This window comes from Desmodus rotundus, chromosome 7, assembly GCF_022682495.2.
Source record: "Desmodus rotundus isolate HL8 chromosome 7, HLdesRot8A.1, whole genome shotgun sequence".
Lineage (NCBI taxonomy): Eukaryota > Metazoa > Chordata > Mammalia > Chiroptera > Phyllostomidae > Desmodus > Desmodus rotundus.
Genome location: NC_071393.1, coordinates 136,936,990 through 136,958,807, shown reverse-complemented (window position 1 = coordinate 136,958,807; position 21,818 = coordinate 136,936,990). Strand labels below are relative to the sequence as shown.

The 21,818-nt window shown below is 65.1% G+C and overlaps 2 protein-coding genes across 6 annotated transcripts in view; one reads left to right on the top strand and one right to left on the bottom strand.

Moving 5' to 3' along the window:
* AHNAK2 (AHNAK nucleoprotein 2) overlaps positions 1–11,062 on the top strand; it is a 32,933-nt gene extending 21,871 nt beyond the window's left edge. The window contains exons 12-14 of the mRNA XM_053928983.1: positions 5–445; positions 935–2,305; positions 2,795–11,062. Of these exons, the coding sequence (XP_053784958.1) occupies positions 5–445; positions 935–2,305; positions 2,795–10,507 (9,525 nt within the window). The 3' untranslated portion in view covers positions 10,508–11,062. The remainder of the gene's footprint in view (positions 1–4; positions 446–934; positions 2,306–2,794) is intronic.
* Positions 11,063–11,902: 840 nt separating this feature from the next.
* On the bottom strand, positions 11,903–19,439 carry PLD4 (phospholipase D family member 4). Of its 5 annotated transcripts, none has more exons than XM_053928946.1 (11): positions 19,320–19,439; positions 17,694–17,783; positions 17,217–17,398; positions 16,651–16,834; positions 16,400–16,520; positions 15,853–15,980; positions 15,152–15,352; positions 14,412–14,551; positions 14,132–14,297; positions 13,951–14,047; positions 11,903–13,691 (listed from the first exon to the last, which is right to left on the bottom strand). In XM_053928946.1, exons 1-11 carry the CDS (start codon positions 19,344–19,346, stop codon positions 13,489–13,491), a joined length of 1,539 nt encoding a protein of 512 aa, XP_053784921.1. In that variant the 5' UTR covers positions 19,347–19,439; the 3' UTR covers positions 11,903–13,488. The 5 variants fall into 5 exon arrangements, with proteins under 5 accessions (XP_053784921.1, XP_053784922.1, XP_053784925.1 ...); XM_053928947.1 differs by having other exon boundaries at positions 17,217–17,392; XM_053928950.1 differs by lacking the exon at positions 15,152–15,352.
* Positions 19,440–21,818: the final 2,379 nt, after the last annotated feature.

The following is a 21,818-nucleotide window of genomic DNA, read 5'->3' as shown; positions in this document are numbered from 1 at the left end:
CGAGGCCTCGGTGGACGTGTCCCTGCCCTCCGTGCAGGCCGAGGTCAAGACCAGTGACATCAGCGTCGAGCTGCCATCTGCCGAGGTGGACGTGAAGACAGGAGAGCTGGGTGTGAAGCTGCCTGAGGGCCACCTGCCCAAGCTGCAGATGCCCAGCATCAAGATGCCCAAAGTGGACTTCAAGGGCCCCCAGGTGGACCTCAAGGGGCCGAAACTGGACGTGAAGGGCGCCAAAGGCCAGGTGACCGGCCCCGAGGTGGACGTGTCTCTGCCCAGCGTGGAGGTGGAGGTGCAGGCGCCGGGCGCCAAGCTGGAGGGAGACCTGGGCCTGGCTGACAAGGAGGGGGCCAGCAAGTTCAAGATGCCCAAGTTCAAGATGCCGTCCTTCGGCGTGTCGGCGCCAGGCAAGGATCTGGGGACCTCGGTGGACGTGACTGTGCCCAAGGCCACAGGGGAGGTGAGCCTGCCCTCTGTGGGGCTGGAGGTGCGAGCCCCCGAGGGCGGCATCCAGGTGCCCTGTGCTGAGATCGAGATGCCTGGGGCAGAACTGGAGGTGTCCCTCCCCGAGGGAGAGGTGGCGCTGGGCGAGCTGAAGGGCAAAGCAGACGGGGCCAGGTTCAAGGGCCACATGCCCAAGGTGCAGATGCCCAGCATCAAGATGCCCAAGGTGGACATCAAGGGCCCCCAGGTGGACCTCAAGGGCCCCCAGCTGGACCTCAAGGGGCCGAAACTGGACGTGAAGGGCGCCAAAGGCCAGGTGACCGGCCCCGAGGTGGACGTGTCTCTGCCCAGCGTGGAGGTGGAGGTGCAGGCGCCGGGCGCCAAGCTGGAGGGAGACCTGGGCCTGGCTGACAAGGAGGGGCCCAGCAAGTTCAAGATGCCCAAGTTCAAGATGCCGTCCTTCGGCGTGTCGGCCTCAGGCAAGCCCATCGAGGCCTCGGTGGACGTGTCCCTGCCCTCCGTGCAGGCCGAGGTCAAGACCAGTGACATCAGCGTCGAGCTGCCATCTGCCGAGGTGGACGTGAAGACAGGAGAGCTGGGTGTGAAGCTGCCTGAGGGCCACCTGCCCAAGCTGCAGATGCCCAGCATCAAGATGCCCAAAGTGGACTTCAAGGGCCCCCAGGTGGACCTCAAGGGGCCGAAACTGGACGTGAAGGGCGCCAAAGGCCAGGTGACCGGCCCCGAGGTGGACGTGTCTCTGCCCAGCGTGGAGGTGGAGGTGCAGGCGCCGGGCGCCAAGCTGGAGGGAGACCTGGGCCTGGCTGACAAGGAGGGGGCCAGCAAGTTCAAGATGCCCAAGTTCAAGATGCCGTCCTTCGGCGTGTCGGCGCCAGGCAAGGATCTGGGGACCTCGGTGGACGTGACTGTGCCCAAGGCCACAGGGGAGGTGAGCCTGCCCTCTGTGGGGCTGGAGGTGCGAGCCCCCGAGGGCGGCATCCAGGTGCCCTGTGCTGAGATCGAGATGCCTGGGGCAGAACTGGAGGTGTCCCTCCCCGAGGGAGAGGTGGCGCTGGGCGAGCTGAAGGGCAAAGCAGACGGGGCCAGGTTCAAGGGCCACATGCCCAAGGTGCAGATGCCCAGCATCAAGATGCCCAAGGTGGACATCAAGGGCCCCCAGGTGGACCTCAAGGGCCCCCAGCTGGACCTCAAGGGGCCGAAACTGGACGTGAAGGGCGCCAAAGGCCAGGTGACCGGCCCCGAGGTGGACGTGTCTCTGCCCAGCGTGGAGGTGGAGGTGCAGGCGCCGGGCGCCAAGCTGGAGGGAGACCTGGGCCTGGCTGACAAGGAGGGGCCCAGCAAGTTCAAGATGCCCAAGTTCAAGATGCCGTCCTTCGGCGTGTCGGCCTCAGGCAAGCCCATCGAGGCCTCGGTGGACGTGTCCCTGCCCTCCGTGCAGGCCGAGGTCAAGACCAGTGACATCAGCGTCGAGCTGCCATCTGCCGAGGTGGACGTGAAGACAGGAGAGCTGGGTGTGAAGCTGCCTGAGGGCCACCTGCCCAAGCTGCAGATGCCCAGCATCAAGATGCCCAAAGTGGACTTCAAGGGCCCCCAGGTGGACCTCAAGGGGCCGAAACTGGACGTGAAGGGCGCCAAAGGCCAGGTGACCGGCCCCGAGGTGGACGTGTCTCTGCCCAGCGTGGAGGTGGAGGTGCAGGCGCCGGGCGCCAAGCTGGAGGGAGACCTGGGCCTGGCTGACAAGGAGGGGGCCAGCAAGTTCAAGATGCCCAAGTTCAAGATGCCGTCCTTCGGCGTGTCGGCGCCAGGCAAGGATCTGGGGACCTCGGTGGACGTGACTGTGCCCAAGGCCACAGGGGAGGTGAGCCTGCCCTCTGTGGGGCTGGAGGTGCGAGCCCCCGAGGGCGGCATCCAGGTGCCCTGTGCTGAGATCGAGATGCCTGGGGCAGAACTGGAGGTGTCCCTCCCCGAGGGAGAGGTGGCGCTGGGCGAGCTGAAGGGCAAAGCAGACGGGGCCAGGTTCAAGGGCCACATGCCCAAGGTGCAGATGCCCAGCATCAAGATGCCCAAGGTGGACATCAAGGGCCCCCAGGTGGACCTCAAGGGCCCCCAGCTGGACCTCAAGGGGCCGAAACTGGACGTGAAGGGCGCCAAAGGCCAGGTGACCGGCCCCGAGGTGGACGTGTCTCTGCCCAGCGTGGAGGTGGAGGTGCAGGCGCCGGGCGCCAAGCTGGAGGGAGACCTGGGCCTGGCTGACAAGGAGGGGCCCAGCAAGTTCAAGATGCCCAAGTTCAAGATGCCGTCCTTCGGCGTGTCGGCCTCAGGCAAGCCCATCGAGGCCTCGGTGGACGTGTCCCTGCCCTCCGTGCAGGCCGAGGTCAAGACCAGTGACATCAGCGTCGAGCTGCCATCTGCCGAGGTGGACGTGAAGACAGGAGAGCTGGGTGTGAAGCTGCCTGAGGGCCACCTGCCCAAGCTGCAGATGCCCAGCATCAAGATGCCCAAAGTGGACTTCAAGGGCCCCCAGGTGGACCTCAAGGGGCCGAAACTGGACGTGAAGGGCGCCAAAGGCCAGGTGACCGGCCCCGAGGTGGACGTGTCTCTGCCCAGCGTGGAGGTGGAGGTGCAGGCGCCGGGCGCCAAGCTGGAGGGAGACCTGGGCCTGGCTGACAAGGAGGGGGCCAGCAAGTTCAAGATGCCCAAGTTCAAGATGCCGTCCTTCGGCGTGTCGGCGCCAGGCAAGGATCTGGGGACCTCGGTGGACGTGACTGTGCCCAAGGCCACAGGGGAGGTGAGCCTGCCCTCTGTGGGGCTGGAGGTGCGAGCCCCCGAGGGCGGCATCCAGGTGCCCTGTGCTGAGATCGAGATGCCTGGGGCAGAACTGGAGGTGTCCCTCCCCGAGGGAGAGGTGGCGCTGGGCGAGCTGAAGGGCAAAGCAGACGGGGCCAGGTTCAAGGGCCACATGCCCAAGGTGCAGATGCCCAGCATCAAGATGCCCAAGGTGGACCTCAAGGGCCCCCAGCTGGACCTCAAGGGGCCGAAACTGGACGTGAAGGGCGCCAAAGGCCAGGTGACCGGCCCCGAGGTGGACGTGTCTCTGCCCAGCGTGGAGGTGGAGGTGCAGGCGCCGGGCGCCAAGCTGGAGGGAGACCTGGGCCTGGCTGACAAGGAGGGGCCCAGCAAGTTCAAGATGCCCAAGTTCAAGATGCCGTCCTTCGGCGTGTCGGCCTCAGGCAAGCCCATCGAGGCCTCGGTGGACGTGTCCCTGCCCTCCGTGCAGGCCGAGGTCAAGACCAGTGACATCAGCGTCGAGCTGCCATCTGCCGAGGTGGACGTGAAGACAGGAGAGCTGGGTGTGAAGCTGCCTGAGGGCCACCTGCCCAAGCTGCAGATGCCCAGCATCAAGATGCCCAAAGTGGACTTCAAGGGCCCCCAGGTGGACCTCAAGGGGCCGAAACTGGACGTGAAGGGCGCCAAAGGCCAGGTGACCGGCCCCGAGGTGGACGTGTCTCTGCCCAGCGTGGAGGTGGAGGTGCAGGCGCCGGGCGCCAAGCTGGAGGGAGACCTGGGCCTGGCTGACAAGGAGGGGGCCAGCAAGTTCAAGATGCCCAAGTTCAAGATGCCGTCCTTCGGCGTGTCGGCGCCAGGCAAGGATCTGGGGACCTCGGTGGACGTGACTGTGCCCAAGGCCACAGGGGAGGTGAGCCTGCCCTCTGTGGGGCTGGAGGTGCGAGCCCCCGAGGGCGGCATCCAGGTGCCCTGTGCTGAGATCGAGATGCCTGGGGCAGAACTGGAGGTGTCCCTCCCCGAGGGAGAGGTGGCGCTGGGCGAGCTGAAGGGCAAAGCAGACGGGGCCAGGTTCAAGGGCCACATGCCCAAGGTGCAGATGCCCAGCATCAAGATGCCCAAGGTGGACCTCAAGGGCCCCCAGCTGGACCTCAAGGGGCCGAAACTGGACGTGAAGGGCGCCAAAGGCCAGGTGACCGGCCCCGAGGTGGACGTGTCTCTGCCCAGCGTGGAGGTGGAGGTGCAGGCGCCGGGCGCCAAGCTGGAGGGAGACCTGGGCCTGGCTGACAAGGAGGGGCCCAGCAAGTTCAAGATGCCCAAGTTCAAGATGCCGTCCTTCGGCGTGTCGGCCTCAGGCAAGCCCATCGAGGCCTCGGTGGACGTGTCCCTGCCCTCCGTGCAGGCCGAGGTCAAGACCAGTGACATCAGCGTCGAGCTGCCATCTGCCGAGGTGGACGTGAAGACAGGAGAGCTGGGTGTGAAGCTGCCTGAGGGCCACCTGCCCAAGCTGCAGATGCCCAGCATCAAGATGCCCAAAGTGGACTTCAAGGGCCCCCAGGTGGACCTCAAGGGGCCGAAACTGGACGTGAAGGGCGCCAAAGGCCAGGTGACCGGCCCCGAGGTGGACGTGTCTCTGCCCAGCGTGGAGGTGGAGGTGCAGGCGCCGGGCGCCAAGCTGGAGGGAGACCTGGGCCTGGCTGACAAGGAGGGGGCCAGCAAGTTCAAGATGCCCAAGTTCAAGATGCCGTCCTTCGGCGTGTCGGCGCCAGGCAAGGATCTGGGGACCTCGGTGGACGTGACTGTGCCCAAGGCCACAGGGGAGGTGAGCCTGCCCTCTGTGGGGCTGGAGGTGCGAGCCCCCGAGGGCGGCATCCAGGTGCCCTGTGCTGAGATCGAGATGCCTGGGGCAGAACTGGAGGTGTCCCTCCCCGAGGGAGAGGTGGCGCTGGGCGAGCTGAAGGGCAAAGCAGACGGGGCCAGGTTCAAGGGCCACATGCCCAAGGTGCAGATGCCCAGCATCAAGATGCCCAAGGTGGACATCAAGGGCCCCCAGGTGGACATCAAGGGCCCCCAGCTGGACCTCAAGGGGCCGAAACTGGACGTGAAGGGCGCCAAAGGCCAGGTGACCGGCCCCGAGGTGGACGTGTCTCTGCCCAGCGTGGAGGTGGAGGTGCAGGCGCCGGGCGCCAAGCTGGAGGGAGACCTGGGCCTGGCTGACAAGGAGGGGCCCAGCAAGTTCAAGATGCCCAAGTTCAAGATGCCGTCCTTCGGCGTGTCGGCCTCAGGCAAGCCCATCGAGGCCTCGGTGGACGTGTCCCTGCCCTCCGTGCAGGCCGAGGTCAAGACCAGTGACATCAGCGTCGAGCTGCCATCTGCCGAGGTGGACGTGAAGACAGGAGAGCTGGGTGTGAAGCTGCCTGAGGGCCACCTGCCCAAGCTGCAGATGCCCAGCATCAAGATGCCCAAAGTGGACTTCAAGGGCCCCCAGGTGGACCTCAAGGGGCCGAAACTGGACGTGAAGGGCGCCAAAGGCCAGGTGACCGGCCCCGAGGTGGACGTGTCTCTGCCCAGCGTGGAGGTGGAGGTGCAGGCGCCGGGCGCCAAGCTGGAGGGAGACCTGGGCCTGGCTGACAAGGAGGGGGCCAGCAAGTTCAAGATGCCCAAGTTCAAGATGCCGTCCTTCGGCGTGTCGGCGCCAGGCAAGGATCTGGGGACCTCGGTGGACGTGACTGTGCCCAAGGCCACAGGGGAGGTGAGCCTGCCCTCTGTGGGGCTGGAGGTGCGAGCCCCCGAGGGCGGCATCCAGGTGCCCTGTGCTGAGATCGAGATGCCTGGGGCAGAACTGGAGGTGTCCCTCCCCGAGGGAGAGGTGGCGCTGGGCGAGCTGAAGGGCAAAGCAGACGGGGCCAGGTTCAAGGGCCACATGCCCAAGGTGCAGATGCCCAGCATCAAGATGCCCAAGGTGGACATCAAGGGCCCCCAGGTGGACCTCAAGGGCCCCCAGCTGGACCTCAAGGGGCCGAAACTGGACGTGAAGGGCGCCAAAGGCCAGGTGACCGGCCCCGAGGTGGACGTGTCTCTGCCCAGCGTGGAGGTGGAGGTGCAGGCGCCGGGCGCCAAGCTGGAGGGAGACCTGGGCCTGGCTGACAAGGAGGGGCCCAGCAAGTTCAAGATGCCCAAGTTCAAGATGCCGTCCTTCGGCGTGTCGGCCTCAGGCAAGCCCATCGAGGCCTCGGTGGACGTGTCCCTGCCCTCCGTGCAGGCCGAGGTCAAGACCAGTGACATCAGCGTCGAGCTGCCATCTGCCGAGGTGGACGTGAAGACAGGAGAGCAGGGTGTGAAGCTGCCTGAGGGCCACCTGCCCAAGCTGCAGATGCCCAGCATCAAGATGCCCAAAGTGGACTTCAAGGGCCCCCAGGTGGACCTCAAGGGGCCGAAACTGGACGTGAAGGGCGCCAAAGGCCAGGTGACCGGCCCCGAGGTGGACGTGTCTCTGCCCAGCGTGGAGGTGGAGGTGCAGGCGCCGGGCGCCAAGCTGGAGGGATACCTGGGCCTGGCTGACAAGGAGGGGGCCAGCAAGTTCAAGATGCCCAAGTTCAAGATGCCGTCCTTCGGCGTGTCGGCGCCAGGCAAGGATCTGGGGACCTCGGTGGACGTGACTGTGCCCAAGGCCACAGGGGAGGTGAGCCTGCCCTCTGTGGGGCTGGAGGTGCGAGCCCCCGAGGGCGGCATCCAGGTGCCCTGTGCTGAGATCGAGATGCCTGGGGCAGAACTGGAGGTGTCCCTCCCCGAGGGAGAGGTGGCGCTGGGCGAGCTGAAGGGCAAAGCAGACGGGGCCAGGTTCAAGGGCCACATGCCCAAGATGCATTTTCCCAGCATCAAGATGCCCAAGGTGGACTTTAAGGGCCCTCAGGTGGACTTGAAGGAGTCCAAAGTGTATGCGAAGGGTTCCAAGTTGAAAGTGACCAGACCGCACATGGATGTTTCTATGCGCAGCATGGAAGTGGACATCCATTCACCTGGTGTCCAGGTCGAGGGAGATGTATCCCTGGGGGACCCTGGGGTAGCCAGCAAGTTCAAGATGCCTGATGTGAGGATGTCGTGTTTCCGACCATCATCCAGTGAGACTTTAGTTTCCTCTGACCCTCCCACCAGTGGCCGGTCTGTAGTGGAGCGCTCCACGGTGGAGGGCTCGCCAGCTGTGGATTCAGGTGGTCATTGTGTTGTGCCCATGGACCTGCATGGGCCATCCTCGGGCCCCGAATCTGGGGAAAAGATCAAAATTAAGAAACCGCATTTTAAAATCTCGAAGGTGTTCTCTGCCCCCGGAAAGTCTCCTCCACGTGTGGTCTCCATGGGGGAGGGTGTGGTGGCCCCCACGGTTGGCCATGTGGCTGTTGCCCCCAAAGTGCCTGCTGAGGGCCATTGTGTCGGGGCATCTGGGGAGCCACCGGTGCCCGGGGACCATCTGGACTGGCCTGGTGTGTCCGCAGCCAGCCACGATATCAGTGGTCACCTCGCTGAGTCCTCTGTTGTCACGTCTTGTGAACGTGTGACTCTTCCAAAGTACCAGGTGACCCTCCGCAAACCCTCTGTTTCCACGGAGCTGCCAGAGGGAACCCTCTCCGATCCCCAGGTGGAGGCTGGCCTTTTCAGCACCACACATTCTGCAGACCTCCCATCCCGGGAGCGTGTTCCTTTGTCCCCAGCTGGCAGCCGTTCTGGCCCGGTGGACGCCCTTAGTCTCACATCTGATCGCCGGGTGACTTTTCCTAAATTTCATGGACCCAAGTTCAGGTTTCCAGTCTCTGCAGCTGCAGCAGTTGACGAGGAGCCGCAACCTGGCCGGTGTGCCCTGTCCCTCCCCAGCCCTGTGGGGGGACTGGACTCTGAGGAAGCCGCTGTGGGCCTGTGTCCGGGCACCCAGCCACTGTGCGCACAGAGCTCCATGTCGCAGGGGATGCAAGGCAGTGCGGGGACATCAGCAGTGGCCTCAGGGGTGGGGCCAGCTGAAGACACTGATCGTGAGGGGAAAAGCAGCCCGCTAAAAATGCCGCGTCTCCGCCTCCCATCCTTTCGGCGGTCTCCGAAGAAGGAGGCAGCACCCAAAGCGGACCCTGGACAGAGCCTGGCTGTGGAGGCAGGCATGCCCGGTGCCCACGGGGATGGGACCCCAGAGAAGGATGGAGAGAAGGGGAAGGTGAAAACACCTGGCTTTACTGTGCCGAAACTGGCTCTTCCCAAAATGAAGTCTTCCAAGGGAGGGGACCCAGAGCCCACCCTTGCTGGTTCCACCAGTCCTGAAGCAGCAGGGGTGGCCCCCCATGCCACCCTGGGGGCCAGCAGTGAGGGCCCCCCGGGAAGCGTGGGCACGGAGGTCCCTGTGCCGCAGGTCCTCTTTCCTGGTGGGGGCTCTGCCGGGCCTGACCTCAGACCCAGCCCGGCTGCAGGTGGCCTTCCTCCCCCAGCACATGGCCCGTCTCTCCGAGAGGGCAGCGGGGGCCACAGGCTGGGGACTGCCTCAGCCAGCCTGCCTGTGGAGGACACGGCAGTCCCCACAGCGGGAAGCCCGGAGAGCGACTCGGCAGCGGGCACTTTGCCGGCCGGCTCGCAGGACAGCTGGTTCAGGATGCCCTCCCTCCGCCTGCCCAGCTTCTGGCGCTCCTCCAAGGAGCGAGGTGCGGCTGGCGAGCCAGGTGCTCAGCAGGAAGGAGAGGCACCAGCTACTGTCACAAGTCCTGGGGCCTGTGCCCCTGGGTCGGGGGTTGCGGCTCCTGTGTCCCCACCACCCCCAGAAGCAGAGGGAGAGGCTCTGAGGCGAAGTCTCGACAGCAGAGGCTTGAAGGCGCACCTGCCTCCTGCAGGGGCCTCCTCGGAAGAGCTTCCCACCACTGAAGGTGCCCGGGTGGGCCCAGGCGAAGGCTCCCGCCCCCTGCAGGCGCCCAGCGGGATACTTTCCGAAACCCAACCTCCTCCCGGGGAAGAGGGCGAGTCTCCAGCAGGGGGCGCAGGGGGAACGGAGCACCTGCCTTCCCTGCCCGAAGGCCCCGTCACACTGAAGGCTTCGAGGACCATCACACCGGCCCAGGTCTCTGTCGTCGACGTGCGGCAGCTCTGGGCAGATTCTGTGCTTACTGTCAAGTTCCCCGCATTGAAGGTGCCCAGGTTCACCTTCCCAGCCCCCGGCTCTGAGGTGGACATCTTCGTCCCGCCCCTGAGCGAGGCGCAAGAGGGGGACAGCAGCCAGGCCCTGGCCCAGCATGAGGACAGCCCAGGCGTCTGGGGCACCAGCTTCCTGAAGGCAGGCGCCCGGGTCCCTGGGCAGCAGCCTGTGGCCCTTGACCTCCCCTCGGACGCTTCCCCCATTTCTAGGGTCAGGGTGCACATTCAAGGCGCTCGGGTTGAGAGCCATGAAGTCACCATACACAGCAGGGCCACGGCAGAGCTCGCTGACCTGCCAGGCCCCGAGGCTTTTTCCACTCAGATTGTGCGGGAGGCAGAGGTCCCAGCCTCCCGGATCCAGACGCCATCCTACGGGTTCTCCCTGCTGACGGGGAAGGTCCTGGAGACACCCCTGCGGGCGCAGGTGCAGCTGGTCTCCCCGCACCCCCCGCCACCCCAGGGCTTCCCAGCGGCCGCCAAACAGGTGGCCCCGGGAGCCGACCCCGTTCCTGGAGCTCTGCAGCCCGACACCGGAGAGCCGTTTGAAATCATCTCTTCCAGCGTCCACGTGCCAGGACAGCTGACGGTGTGCGAAGCGCGCCCTGGCCCCCAGCTTGCAGACAGCTGTTCGGACGAGGAGCCTGCGGAGATCCTTGAATTCGCCCCTGATATCGGCCGAGACGATGACGATGGGGCTGCCACGGAAACAGCCGGGAGCCAGCGGCCCTCTGGCCGATTCAGGTTCTGGCTTCCAAGCATTGGGTTCTCTTCCTCTGCGGGCGACTCACACGCTGATGCCACAGAGGATGCGCCCAGCCCTGCCCCACACGCTATGGTCCAAACGCAGCCCGAGGCCCGCCCTGGGGCAGAGCCGCCCAAGAAGCCGGAGAAGGCAAGCTGGTTCCGATTTCCCAGGTTAGGGTTCTCGTCCTCTCCGGGCAGCAAGAGCGAAAGCGCTGGGGAGGGCAAGATAGGCCTGGCCGGGCCGAAGCTCCAGGAGGAAGCGGTCACCTTTTACGATGCCCGAGAAAGCTTCTCTGTGGAGGAGCCCGAGGGCGGGGAGCCTGCTGAGGCCACTGGTGCCAGGTCCACAGCCAAGTGAGGCCGCAGGTGGGTCTGTCCAGTGGAGGACCCACATACAAAGTCGGAAAGCAAGGGCGCAGCCATCACGGAGCTTCCCCAACTCGGCCCGACCCTGGCAGCCGAGGACGCCGGGACCATGCGGGGCAGCATGCTTCTGGAGGTGCTGCTGCCGATGTCTTAGCGCATAAGCTTCTAGGGACCTGCCCTCACACCCCTGAACAGGCTGCTGCGATGGCCCCTGCCCTGTGCTGCGTCCCGGCTGAGGGAGCGTCCCTGTCCAGTGCATTCCTGGGAACCCACGTCCTGCCCCTGATAGCCAGCTAGCCCCTTTGTTGACCATCCCGTCAAGCCAAGCTCGGGGGTGGGGGGGCGCTTCCTGTGACAGGCACGGGCACTGGGGGAGAGGGTGGTGGCCAGTGCTGGCTGGGGCCATGCCCCGTGGGCCTCAAGCCAGCAGGGCACGAGGAGATTCTGTCAGCATCACCACCCCTGGGCCCCCACCCCTCGAGCACATGCAGCCCTGGATGCTGCCCTTGCTGTCCCCGACAGGCAATAAAGGAGGTGACGAACTGCAGTGATGGCTACGAGGGCTTTTGTCCTGGGAAGCACATCTCTTGGCCCCCTACACAGTCCCACTCCCAGGCTCCCTGGAGAGCAGACTCAGGGCAAGTCTGGGAGCAGTTGTCCAGGGACCCACGTGTCCGGCCGGACCCCTGTGGGCCTGCACGTGGGAGACCACGAGCAGGTGTATCAGGGACACGGACACGCACATCCACCCCCAGCACAGAGAGGGCTCAGTCCTGCAGGATGGGCGGGGTCCTTGGCCGTAACGGCAGCCGCCTCCTCCAAGCAGCCCATGTGGGTGGCAAATGAGGGGCAAGGGGTTTCCTACAGTGGTCACGTCTCCACTGGGCTAGTGGACAGACGTGTTCTGAGGAGCCCAGCCCGTGGGTGCCCGGCCCACAGACTCTCCCTTGCAGGGCTGGAGAGCCGTGGGGCCTGGAGACAGCGGGAGGGCAGGCTCCACCGCGAGCCAGAGTTCAGGTCTGGAGGCAAGGCCGGGTCACTCCCTGTGCCACTGTGGGCTGCCAAGGGCATCCAAGTTAGGGGGCATGGAACCTTCTGGAAAGCGAGCTGACACCAGGTCCCTGAGTGACTCATCGTCAGTGGGGCCTTGGCCTGCTGTCCAGTCCCCAGGTTCCCTGTCCTCCTGCCTGGCCAGTGTGGGGCGCCCCCTGGGCGTGCCCCCTGGGTGCTGCCTGGCTTCAGGGGTTTTCATCCCTCTGGGAACCCTGAGTTGAGGCCCGAGATGCCAGGGCCTGGGTCTGGACGCCGCAGGGGCCAACACCCACCCCCACCCCCCTGCCCCGGCATCGGTTTTCTGCCCACGCAAGAAATCACCACAAATCAGCAGTTTAAAATGACACACATTTATCATCATCGCTTTCTGTGGGTCAGGAGTCCCAGCTCAGCTCAGCTGGCCCCCCGCAGGGTCCCACAGGCTATGACCCAGGTGACAGCAGCAGGACCGCCCACCCCTCTCCAGACTTGGCTGGGGAAGGAGCTGCTTCTGAGCTTGCAGGGTGTTTGACACCTGGTGATACAGCCCCCGAGTCCCCCCCGGGCAGCATGCAGTGCCTGTCAGCCTGCCCGCAGGGGACACGCCTGCTGTTCCCTCCTCGTGTCCCCTCCCTCCTCTGTGCACTCCGTCCGTCACAGGCAAGGGCAGCAGCACTCACAGCCCCCCGGGCGGGGCTCATGCAGGGCGGGTTCCGGGAGATGCTCACCCCAGAAGGGGCCCCACCGAGGGGCCCACAGGGCCTCTGCACCCTCATCCCTCTGGGTCTCCCGTGGAGGGGGCTCTGCCTTGGAGCAGGCCTCAAGGCTGCCACCAAGGTGTGGCCACCAGACCCCCAACACGCACAGGCTTAGCGCTGGCCGAGGGGCACAGACTGCGGGGGGAGTCCGCTCCGGGGCAGGCATGGGAGGCGCCGGCCTGGCGGGACCAGTGCACCTCACGTGCAGGCTCCCAGACGTCCCAGATGCCTTGGGGGACTGCATGGGTCCCTGGCACCACCCTCGGGCCCTCGCAAGTCAGGGTGGGGAGGCTGGCTGGCTCTGGGGAGCCTCATCCCAGACGGGGACGCTGGTCTGAGGCATCCAACACCAACCCACTGAGCCACCCCCAGGGGCAGACAGAACCAGGGTGGGGGGCCAGGAGGGGCCACCCTGGACATGGGAGAGCTGGACCCTGGCATCCACTCACTTAGCTCCCTCAATGTCCAGGGTCCCTTGGCCCCTGAGCCAGCTGTGCTCACAGCCGGAGTGCTGCCCAAGGGCTGGGACAGAACTCTGAGCTGACTCTGCAGGGCCTACGCCCAGGTGGCCCCCCGGGGAGGGTGGGCTCCCAGATGCTGCGTCCCAGCCCCATCCCAGCCCGGGTTTCCCATCCCCTGCTCAGTCCCAGGTCCTCTCCGCTCTGCCTCCCAGTCCGGGGCCCCGCTCAGTGACCCCGGCCCGCGGGTACGGGGCCAGTCCACTGCTCCGGACCCCCACCCAATGGCTCTGGCGTGCGGGCCCCCCAAGTCCCTGTGGTGGGAGTCGGGGGCTCCCATGACACGTGCACGCCCCTCGCCCGGCTGCCGTGTGGACACGGCCCCTGCAGGGTCGGGTTGGACTCCAGCCCCAGCCAGACGCACACAGAGACACAGGGAGGCAGGTGTGCTCCAAAGGCCCCTCATGCGGGCTGGCGTTGCAGCTCGGCGGGAGTCTCACAGAGGCCTCCTGGGGGCTCCTGGGGAGGGGGGGCGGTTGAGGGCTGTATCTGGAGACTAGGGGACAGCAAACGGTTTGCTCCACTGCCCTGGGCCTGGGTAGTCTTGACCCTGACCGTAGTTCATGCAGAAGGAGCTGTCTGGAGCCCAGATGGGGGGGCACGGGGGATGGACAGGGATGCCTGGTGGGCAGCAGCGCCCACCGGGGGCCGGGGGCCGCCGGGCCTCAGTCCTGCCACGCACAGTCCTGGCCCTGCGCCTGCCCGTCCAGGCCCACGGCGTAGCGGGAGCTCCAGTCTCGCTCGAAGAGCTGCCGTAGCTCCTCCTGCACGGTGCTCTGCCCAGGCTCGGTGGCGGAGGCCCTCTGGCTGACCACCAGGCCCACGCCCGAGGTGCTGCTGAAGTAGTCTTCCGACCAGTTGGAGGTGCCTGTGGCAGGGGGAGGTGCAGGAAAGAGACGCTGGGTGCCTGGCCCAGTCCTGTGGGCACCCACGGCAGCTGGTCGTGTGGGCGTTGAGACCCCATCCGTGGCCCCTCTGTCCTCTGGCCTAAGAGCGGCGCCCCCGCCGGCCCCCGGGCTGGCCATGGCCGGGGGCTGGTCCCCTCCCGTGGATCTGTGTGGCTTCTGTGCCCTCACTTCAGGCCACCCCCGACACTCAAGGGCCCATGGACCTCCACAGCCGCTCACCGATGTAGGCCGCCTTCTCTGTGACCATGAACTTGCTGTGGCTAACCCTGCTGAACGGGATGTTGGAGTGGTTCCCCACGGGCACGATGAAGACTTTCTTTGGGGACGGAGAGGAGGGGGCGTGTCACGGAGGAGAGGAGGGCGCCTCCCCTGAGTCGGGCCCCAGGGTGGGAGTGCTCACCACGTCCACGGAGATGCCAGCTGAGGGGTCGCTGAAGGCCTGCAGGGACCGCAGGTAGGGGAACATTCTGGGGTCCGTGTTCAGCCAGCAGCTGACCAGCAGGCGCACGTGCACACCCCTGTTAAAGGCCGCCTCCCGCAGCGCATTGTCCAGCACTGGCCAGTACCTGGGACAGTGAAGCAGGGTCCAGGTCCTGGGGTCACCCAGGGCCCTGCCTGCGAGGTCCTGGCAGGAGGAACAGACCAGGCACTGCCCTCCAGGGTCCTGGGTGGCCGCCTACCTGGCAGGGTGGGTGAAGCGCGTGGTGGGAAAATAGTCCATCACGGAGGCATAGATGAACTGCCGGGCCCCCCGCATCACTGCCAGCAGCGCGTCCAGGTCCCGGGTGCGGCCGTGGGGGCAGAGCTCGGGTGGTGATGCCTGAGGAGCAGAGAGGTCCCCTGCAGGCACCACCCACTGTTCTGATCCTCTTAGTTCCCTGACCCGGGAGCCCTCATGCACCGCTCCCCCCAGCCTTTGGGATCTGGGATGGAGACTGAGGTGCTGCCTGCAGAGGCAGGAGGGGGTGGAGCCGGCCCTGACCACCCCTAGAAAGGCAGGCCCTGTGCCAGGCAAGGCTGCCCATCTGCTCCGGGCGCCCTGGGCCTCATCCCTGCCCTGAAGCCAGGTTTTGGCCCTAGACCGGCCAGGTGGCGGGAGGGCTGCACCCGGAGGGAAGGGAGCCTGCCGGGGACACGGCCAGCCCTCCTGGCTCCCTTCCTCCCCTGCAGAGTGATGAGGCCTCAGGATGCGCTGGCCTCGCACGGCCTCTCTGGCCCCAGTGGAGCTCCTTGCCCTTCCCTGGCACTGCGCTTGGAGACCCCCAAGGAACCCCCTGGCCGCCCGTCTCTCCTGTGGGCGGTGAGGGCCACATCCTGCTCTGGAACTGGGCCTGCCTCTCCGCCCGACACCATGGCCAGCCAGGGTGCTGGCCCTGGGCTGTCTCCCCGAGGACCCATGGGCACTGCGGTGACTGCTCACCGAGAAGTAGGCTGTGGTGGGCACCCCGTCAAAGCGGGCGCAGAGGGGCTGGAAGCGGTTAATGTGGGATGAGAAGTTCTGAGGCCAGTGTTTGGGGAGCACAGCCTTGGGCGCCCCCAGCACCCAGTAGGTCTGGAAGGTCTTCTCCAGGTCCCGGGCCAGGCGGCTACAGTTGTAGATGACTGTGCCCAGCTCCTTCACCTGCGGGGACGGGCAGCGGCGGTGGCCGGGGCCCAGGTGGGGTGCGGCCCAGACTGGCGGCCGGTCCCCGGCGGCATCACCATAGGGATCCCTAACAGGCCGGGCGCGGGGGGCTCTGGGGCGCGGTGCCCAGAGGGTCCCGTCTGTGTTGCATGTTGCTCCCGAGGGTGCAAGCAATGCATGTCCACCACAAAACATGGTGGACGAGGGAGCAGGAGACACGGTTCTCTTCCAGGTCAGGGGCAACGCTGACTGGGCCTCTGGGAGTGGCGTGGCCAGTCTGCCTCGGCGGGGCAACCGTGCAATGCGGCTCCATGGCCTGAGCTCGGCAGCGGGTGGCGGAAGCAGCTTGCACGGGCCCCCACTGTGCTGAGACGATACTGTGGCCGTGTCACCCAGGCTTCCATCTGGTGGCTGCAGGGGACCCCAGGCGAAGCCTCGGAGTGTGGGGTGGGGGCGAGCTCCAGGAGGGGTCTCCCCTGCTGGGCTGTGGGACTCACCTGGGTCAGGGACCGCCAGTCCATGTTGGCACTGCCCACGTAGACGTGCTGCCCGTCCACGACCCAGAACTTGGAGTGCAGGACGCCGCCGGTGAGCCGCCCCATGGGCACGTGGCGCACCTGGGCACCTGGCCGGGGGTCCGGGGAGCGACAGGGTGAGCCAGCTTCCTGGGGAGCCTCAACTCTTACAGCCCTGGGTCGGCTCCTCTCTCCTCACAGCTGTCTTGCTAGGTTGGTACTGCTGTCCTCCCCACTTTCCAGGTGGGGAAACTGAGGCACGGGCTGGCTCCAAAGCCCCCTTGTAGCACCCATGCTGACTGCCTCGTGCTGCCCGGCTAGTCCCCCTATAGGCCACCCTGTAGCCCGGCCCCGTGGAGCCACCTGGAAGCAGCTCGTGGCCCTGAGCCGCCGCCCTCCTGGAGTCCCAGGGAAGCATGGGAATTTTCCCAGCTCTTGGAAGCAGCTCCAATGTCCTCGTCCCTGTCCTTGGTGCCAGCAAGTCAGCCCACATCCACCTCTGGCAAAGGAGGGGCGGGCAGGTACCCACCTCGGGCTGCCAAGGCCTGGAGGTCAGTGGAGTTCCTGGCCAGCGTCGGGTGGCTGGTGGCCACCGCCAGGGAGATGTTCCTGTCCAGGACGTGCTGCAGCTTCCGCAGAAGGGCCTCTCCCTGCGAGGCCAGACTGGCCGTGAGCGGCGGCCCCCCACTCCAAAGGACCCTCCCCGACCGCCCCCCAGCTCAGAGGCAGAATGATAGGCGGCCCTGCTTGCTGGGGGAGGGGCGGGGGCGGGGTACGCACCAGCAGGGCAGAGGTGTCGTTGACCCCGATGTCGGGCCCCGTGAGGGACCAGTAGTAGGAGGCGATGTGGACGCTCTCCTGGGCGGCGTCCAGCAGCTGCAGCCAGGCCTGGGCCAGGGGCCGGGCAGACGGGCTGCCGGCCGCAAAGGGCAGGTCCTGGGGGATGCTCTCCACGAGGACAAGCCTGTGGCAGAGCCAGCAGGGCCTGAGCCTGAGTTCAGGAGCCACCAGCCCACCTCCTACCACCTGCTCCGTCCACTTTCACGCAGCCAAACCAGAGGGCGCTGCCAAAGTGGCTGCAGGGCGGGGCCCAGGCCAGGGGTGCAGGGAGGGGCAGCCACCTGCCTGGGCAGCGCAGGCCCACACCCTGCAAGCCTATAGTTGGGCTTGGAGGGGCCTGAGCAGGGCAGATGGGGGGCCCAGGACCCAACCTCCTCCCTCCTGGGAGCCTGCATCTTCGGAGAGGAGCTGGCAGAGGGCTCCCGGGGTAGGGGGCAGGGGTGCCGGGACACTGCAGCCCAGGGCTGAGACCTGCCCCCCCCCGCAGACCTTGCAGGCTCACTCACTGACAGGAGTCCGGCCCCTGGTCCTCCTGTCCCGGGGGCTCCCAGGCCGGGCGGAAGTCGCAGGCCGGGGACCTGGTGGGCTGCCACTGGCCCCAGGTGGGCAGATGGGGCACTTGCCACAGGAGGTAGATGAGAGCCACGCCACCGAGCCACAGCATGGCCAGTGTCCCCAGGACCTGCAGCTGGAAAAGGTGTCACCAAGGGTCCCCTGCTCCCTGGGAGGGCGAGGCCTGCCACTGGGGTGGGCCACTTGGGCAGGGACAGGGAAGAGGCCACTGAGCAGGGCCCAAGCCCACTGTGTTGGTGAGGTCGGGTGGCCACACATGGTCACTGGCTGTCCTCCCAGGTCCCACATGACAGAGGCGTGTGGGCCAGTTCTGGGCAGCTCTCTGGTTGGGGTGCCCCTGAGGGTCCCTCACAGCTCTGCCCATGGGCCCTGTGCGGCCGCCCCACCCCTGCCCCCAGCCCCAGGCCTACCGTGCCCAGCTCCCTGCTCTGTGGGCTGGGGGGCAGCGTGGGGCGGGGCCATGCAGGGGCCAGCGATGCTCTCCCTGGAGGGCTCGGCACCTGCACGAGGCAGTCCCATGTCACCCGCAGCCCTGGCCACAGTGCCCAGACAGTTGGGCACTGGGGACACCCCCCGCTGTGGGCACCCTGCAGATACCTGCTCCAGCCCCTGGGGCCTTCCGCTCCTGCCCAAGGTCCCACCCTAGTGTGCGCCTCCACCCCGCTGTCCCTGCCACGGCCTCTGACCGGCGGGAGAGGACCCTGAAGTGGAGGAGCCCCTGGCTGTACACTAGTGAGTGTGTGTGTCTGTTTCTACATCTGTCCGTGTGTCCGTGCGTCTGTGTGCATGACCGCTGTGTGTCTCCCCTCTCTCCATCCCCTCCCGGCGGGCGTCCGGGTGGCAGAATCTCAGTTCCTTGTTTCCACCACAACCGCAGTGAGTGTGAGAGTCAGTTCTGCTTTCGAGTTCGGCTCTCGTTACAGGCCTATAAATAGCCGCTTTCCTTCCCCGCCGGCCCCCCCGGGCCCCCACCCTGGAGCTGCAGTGATCCCTGTACTGCTGGGAAAGCACACTGGATGGAGAAGGAGCAGTGAGGGCTGAGCCAGGGGCCCCACTGTGCTCTCGGGGGGCTGCGGGCTGAAGCAGGACCCTGAGATGCTGCCTGGGGCCTGGGACTGAGACCAGGGGTGGCCTGCTCCACCTGGGGCCTCTGAGGGGCCTTTGGGACTGCCCCCCCACGGGACACCTGCCCTGCCTTAGCACATGCTGGGGGCGGCCACAGGAGCTGGACCTGGGGTCTGTGCCTGCCCCAAGCCAGAACATTCCGGGGTAGAAACCAGGGCAAGAGAGGGGGCCCTGCTAGAGTCCCCAGGGGCTGGTACCCTCCTGCCAGGAAGTGTCCCCAGAGAGGAGTCAGGGCCTGGCAGAGCTGAGCTCGGCTGGCCAGCCCCATTCCCAGGGAGGGTGTGGGGCGCAGCAGCAGGCCGCCATGACCTTTCAGGACAGGTCTTCAGAGTGACAGGGCGGGGGTGGGGAAGAGGACGCCAGGAAGTCCTTAGGAGGCTCCTGACTCCGCACCACACCCCACATGTGCTACCGGCAGACAGGCAGGTTGGGGCCGGGCTTTCTGGGGTCTGGAGCCACCCAAGGCACTGCCCGGCCGCTCGCCTGGCCGCCCGCCCCCAGCGCATGTCTTTCCCGCTCGGGGCCACTGGGAACTCCTTGGGGACGGGGGCGCCGGCCACCAGGGTGGCTGAGGCAGCTGCAGCCCCCTGCAGCCCCCGGGACCCCGTGTGTCCTTCAGATGGGCGGCTGTTCGGAGTGGGTGACCCACTACAGCTGGTACTCGGGACTGTGATGAACTGAGAGACCCCCTCCCCGGGGACAGTCGGCCCCCAAGCCCTGTGTGCAGGGCCCAGGGCCCGCAGGCGCCAGAGGTCTCTGCTGAAGGTGCGGGGCACCCTGCCCTCAGGGTGCAGTGCCTGGCTGCAGGGCCCAGGCTAGGACAGGCCCACCACGGACCCCAGGGAGGGATGTGCAGGCCCAGCTGTGCCTCTGTGACCCTCTGGGCCCAGCCCCGGCTCCACGGCACTCACCTCTGGGGGTCCTGCTTTGACACCCATCTTGGCTCCAGCCCGACTGCAGCCCTCAGCTCTCTGGGCTGGCTCCCCAGCTGCCTCCAGCCCGCCCACCTGCCTCCCCTCTGCAGCCTGCTGCTTCCCCTTTGGTCACTTCCTCTTAGTCCTGAGAACCTCCCTCCACACTCCTGGCAGATGACCTCTGGAGCAGGGTCAGCCAGTTCGAGGATGGGACTGAAAACTTCCACGCCGGAGAAAAATTACTCTTCCATCCACATTCCAGGCATGGTGGACACATTCCAGGCATGGGCCTCTGTATCAGTAGGGTTAATGAAAACCACAGGGACCCAAAGAACTGTGGCTCCAGTAGGAGTGCTCATTTCTCTCTCACACTAACCAGGGTCAGGGGCTGGGGGTCTAGAGATGGTGTTGGCCCCACGGCCGTGGGAGCTAGGTCCCTCCAGCTCTCAGCTGCTCCTGAGGGGTTGGCCTGCAGCCTCATGACCCCATAATGGCTGCTTGAGCTCAGCCATCACCTCTGTGTTCCTAGCAGAATACAAAGGCTATCCCAGGGACTTCCTGGAACTCTCCCAGGCCACTTCTACTTATGTTTCATGATCTAAAACTTAGTCACAAAAAAATAAAACTTAGTCATATGACTACATCTAGCTGCAAGGGATGCTGGGAAATGGAAGCAGCTAGGAACTCCATCCTGGAGAGGTAGGGGGGTTGCTCGTCGACCTGACAAGGCAGGCCTGGCTGGAGGTTGCCAGCTCTTGGCCCCAGCAAGGGGTGCTGCCTCCCCCGCCCCCTCCAGGGGGGCTCCCTGAACACACGATGCGGTGGCCCTGCAGACTTCACCTTCAGAATAGCCCTCTCACTTTGAATAAGGTCAGGGCGTCTGCCCCAGCTCCCCTTGTAAGCTCCCACTCAGGGCAGGTGCTGCAGGGGCCTAGTCCAGGGTGCTAGCCTCAGGCTGGCCTCCTGCTGTTCATGTGGGTGGCAGTTCCCAAGATCAGTGTCAATAGGGAGTTCAGGGTCCAGGGTGGGTGGCATGGGAAGTGAATGGGGAATGGTGGCCCCTGAGTCCCTTCATTTGCTTCCTGGCCTTGCTGCCTGGTCTGGCCTTGGGGTCATCTCCAAGACCCAGCCTGGGGGGCTTCTGTCTCTGGCTGGGTCGCTGGATACCTGCCTCAGTTTTCTTTGTTAACGGGTGTGCCGTCCTCACCCAGGATGACACCCGTGCGTGTTCAAATGGCCCTTGAGAGTTCCGCTGCCCCACGCAAGCCTGGCACAGGGCAGCACGGGGCATCTCAAGGTCGCAGGCTGGCGGGCTGACCGTGCAGGGCGCTGAGTGTGTTCCCACACTGGCCAGTCCGGGGACTCCCTGTTATGTCTTTGGCCCATTTTTAAATCAAGTCACTGTTTTCAAAAATAGATTTGGGGGATTTACTTAATATCCCAAATCGTAAGTTTTAGGTGTAGCCGCACGTTCTCTTACTTTACTTCCTCTTTTTCCCTGATGTTCTAAAAACATTCTCAGATGTGCAGAAAGTGGGGGGACAGCACCATGAGCTACCACGTGTTCGCTGCTCAGACCCCGCCCTTGCGGACGCCCACACCTGCTTCCTTGCTGTTCTGGCCAAGATATTTTAAAGGAGGGTAACGACATCTCACCCCTAACTGCTGTAGTCTGCATTCCTAAGCACACACATCGCTTGCAAAATCACAATGCGATGGCCACTCCTGACCATGTCAGTTACTCCTGAATTTTATCAAATTCTCGCAATGCTATTATTATCCTTATTTTAAGCCCATAAGTTAGTCACCTGCCCCGGCTGGTGTAGCTCAGTGGATTGAGCCCTGGCCTGCAAATCAAAGGGTCGCTGGTTCGATTCCCAGTCAGGGCACATGTCTGGGTTGTGGGCCAGGTCCCCAGTAGGGGGCGCATGAGAGGCAACCAGAAATTGATGTTTCTCTTCTCTTCCTCCCTCCCTTCCCCTCTCTCTAAAAGTAAATAAATAAAATCTTTTAAAAAATAAGTTATGCACCTTATGATTACTTTATCTTGTCAGGATATGTTTAGAATTACCCACTTTCACCAATTTCTCTACTCACATTTTTTGTTTTACTTCAGCCCCTTCCTCTGTGGCCACTGTCCTTCCTGGAACACCTCCTTTAGAGCCAACCGGAATACTAATTTCGCTGGGTATAAAATTCTTGATTATCCATTCTTTGCCTTGAGTGGGGGTCGATGGCCAGCTTTCGGTAACATGAAAGTGTCTCTAGCTTCATCAGCGCGGGCCGTGCTTCCGAGCACAGGATTCTCGACTGGCAGAGTTCCCTCTGGGAGCCTGAGGTCTTCGGGCCAGGCTGCTGCTGTTGGAACCTGCTGTCCTTGCTTTTCAGGGGCTCTGTCCTGACTCTGTGGCTTCTGACGCCTTCTGTCTGTCTCTGCTGTCCTTCCACACTGCTTGGTGGGACTGGCTGTTGCTCCGTGTTTTAAACCCTCCCCGG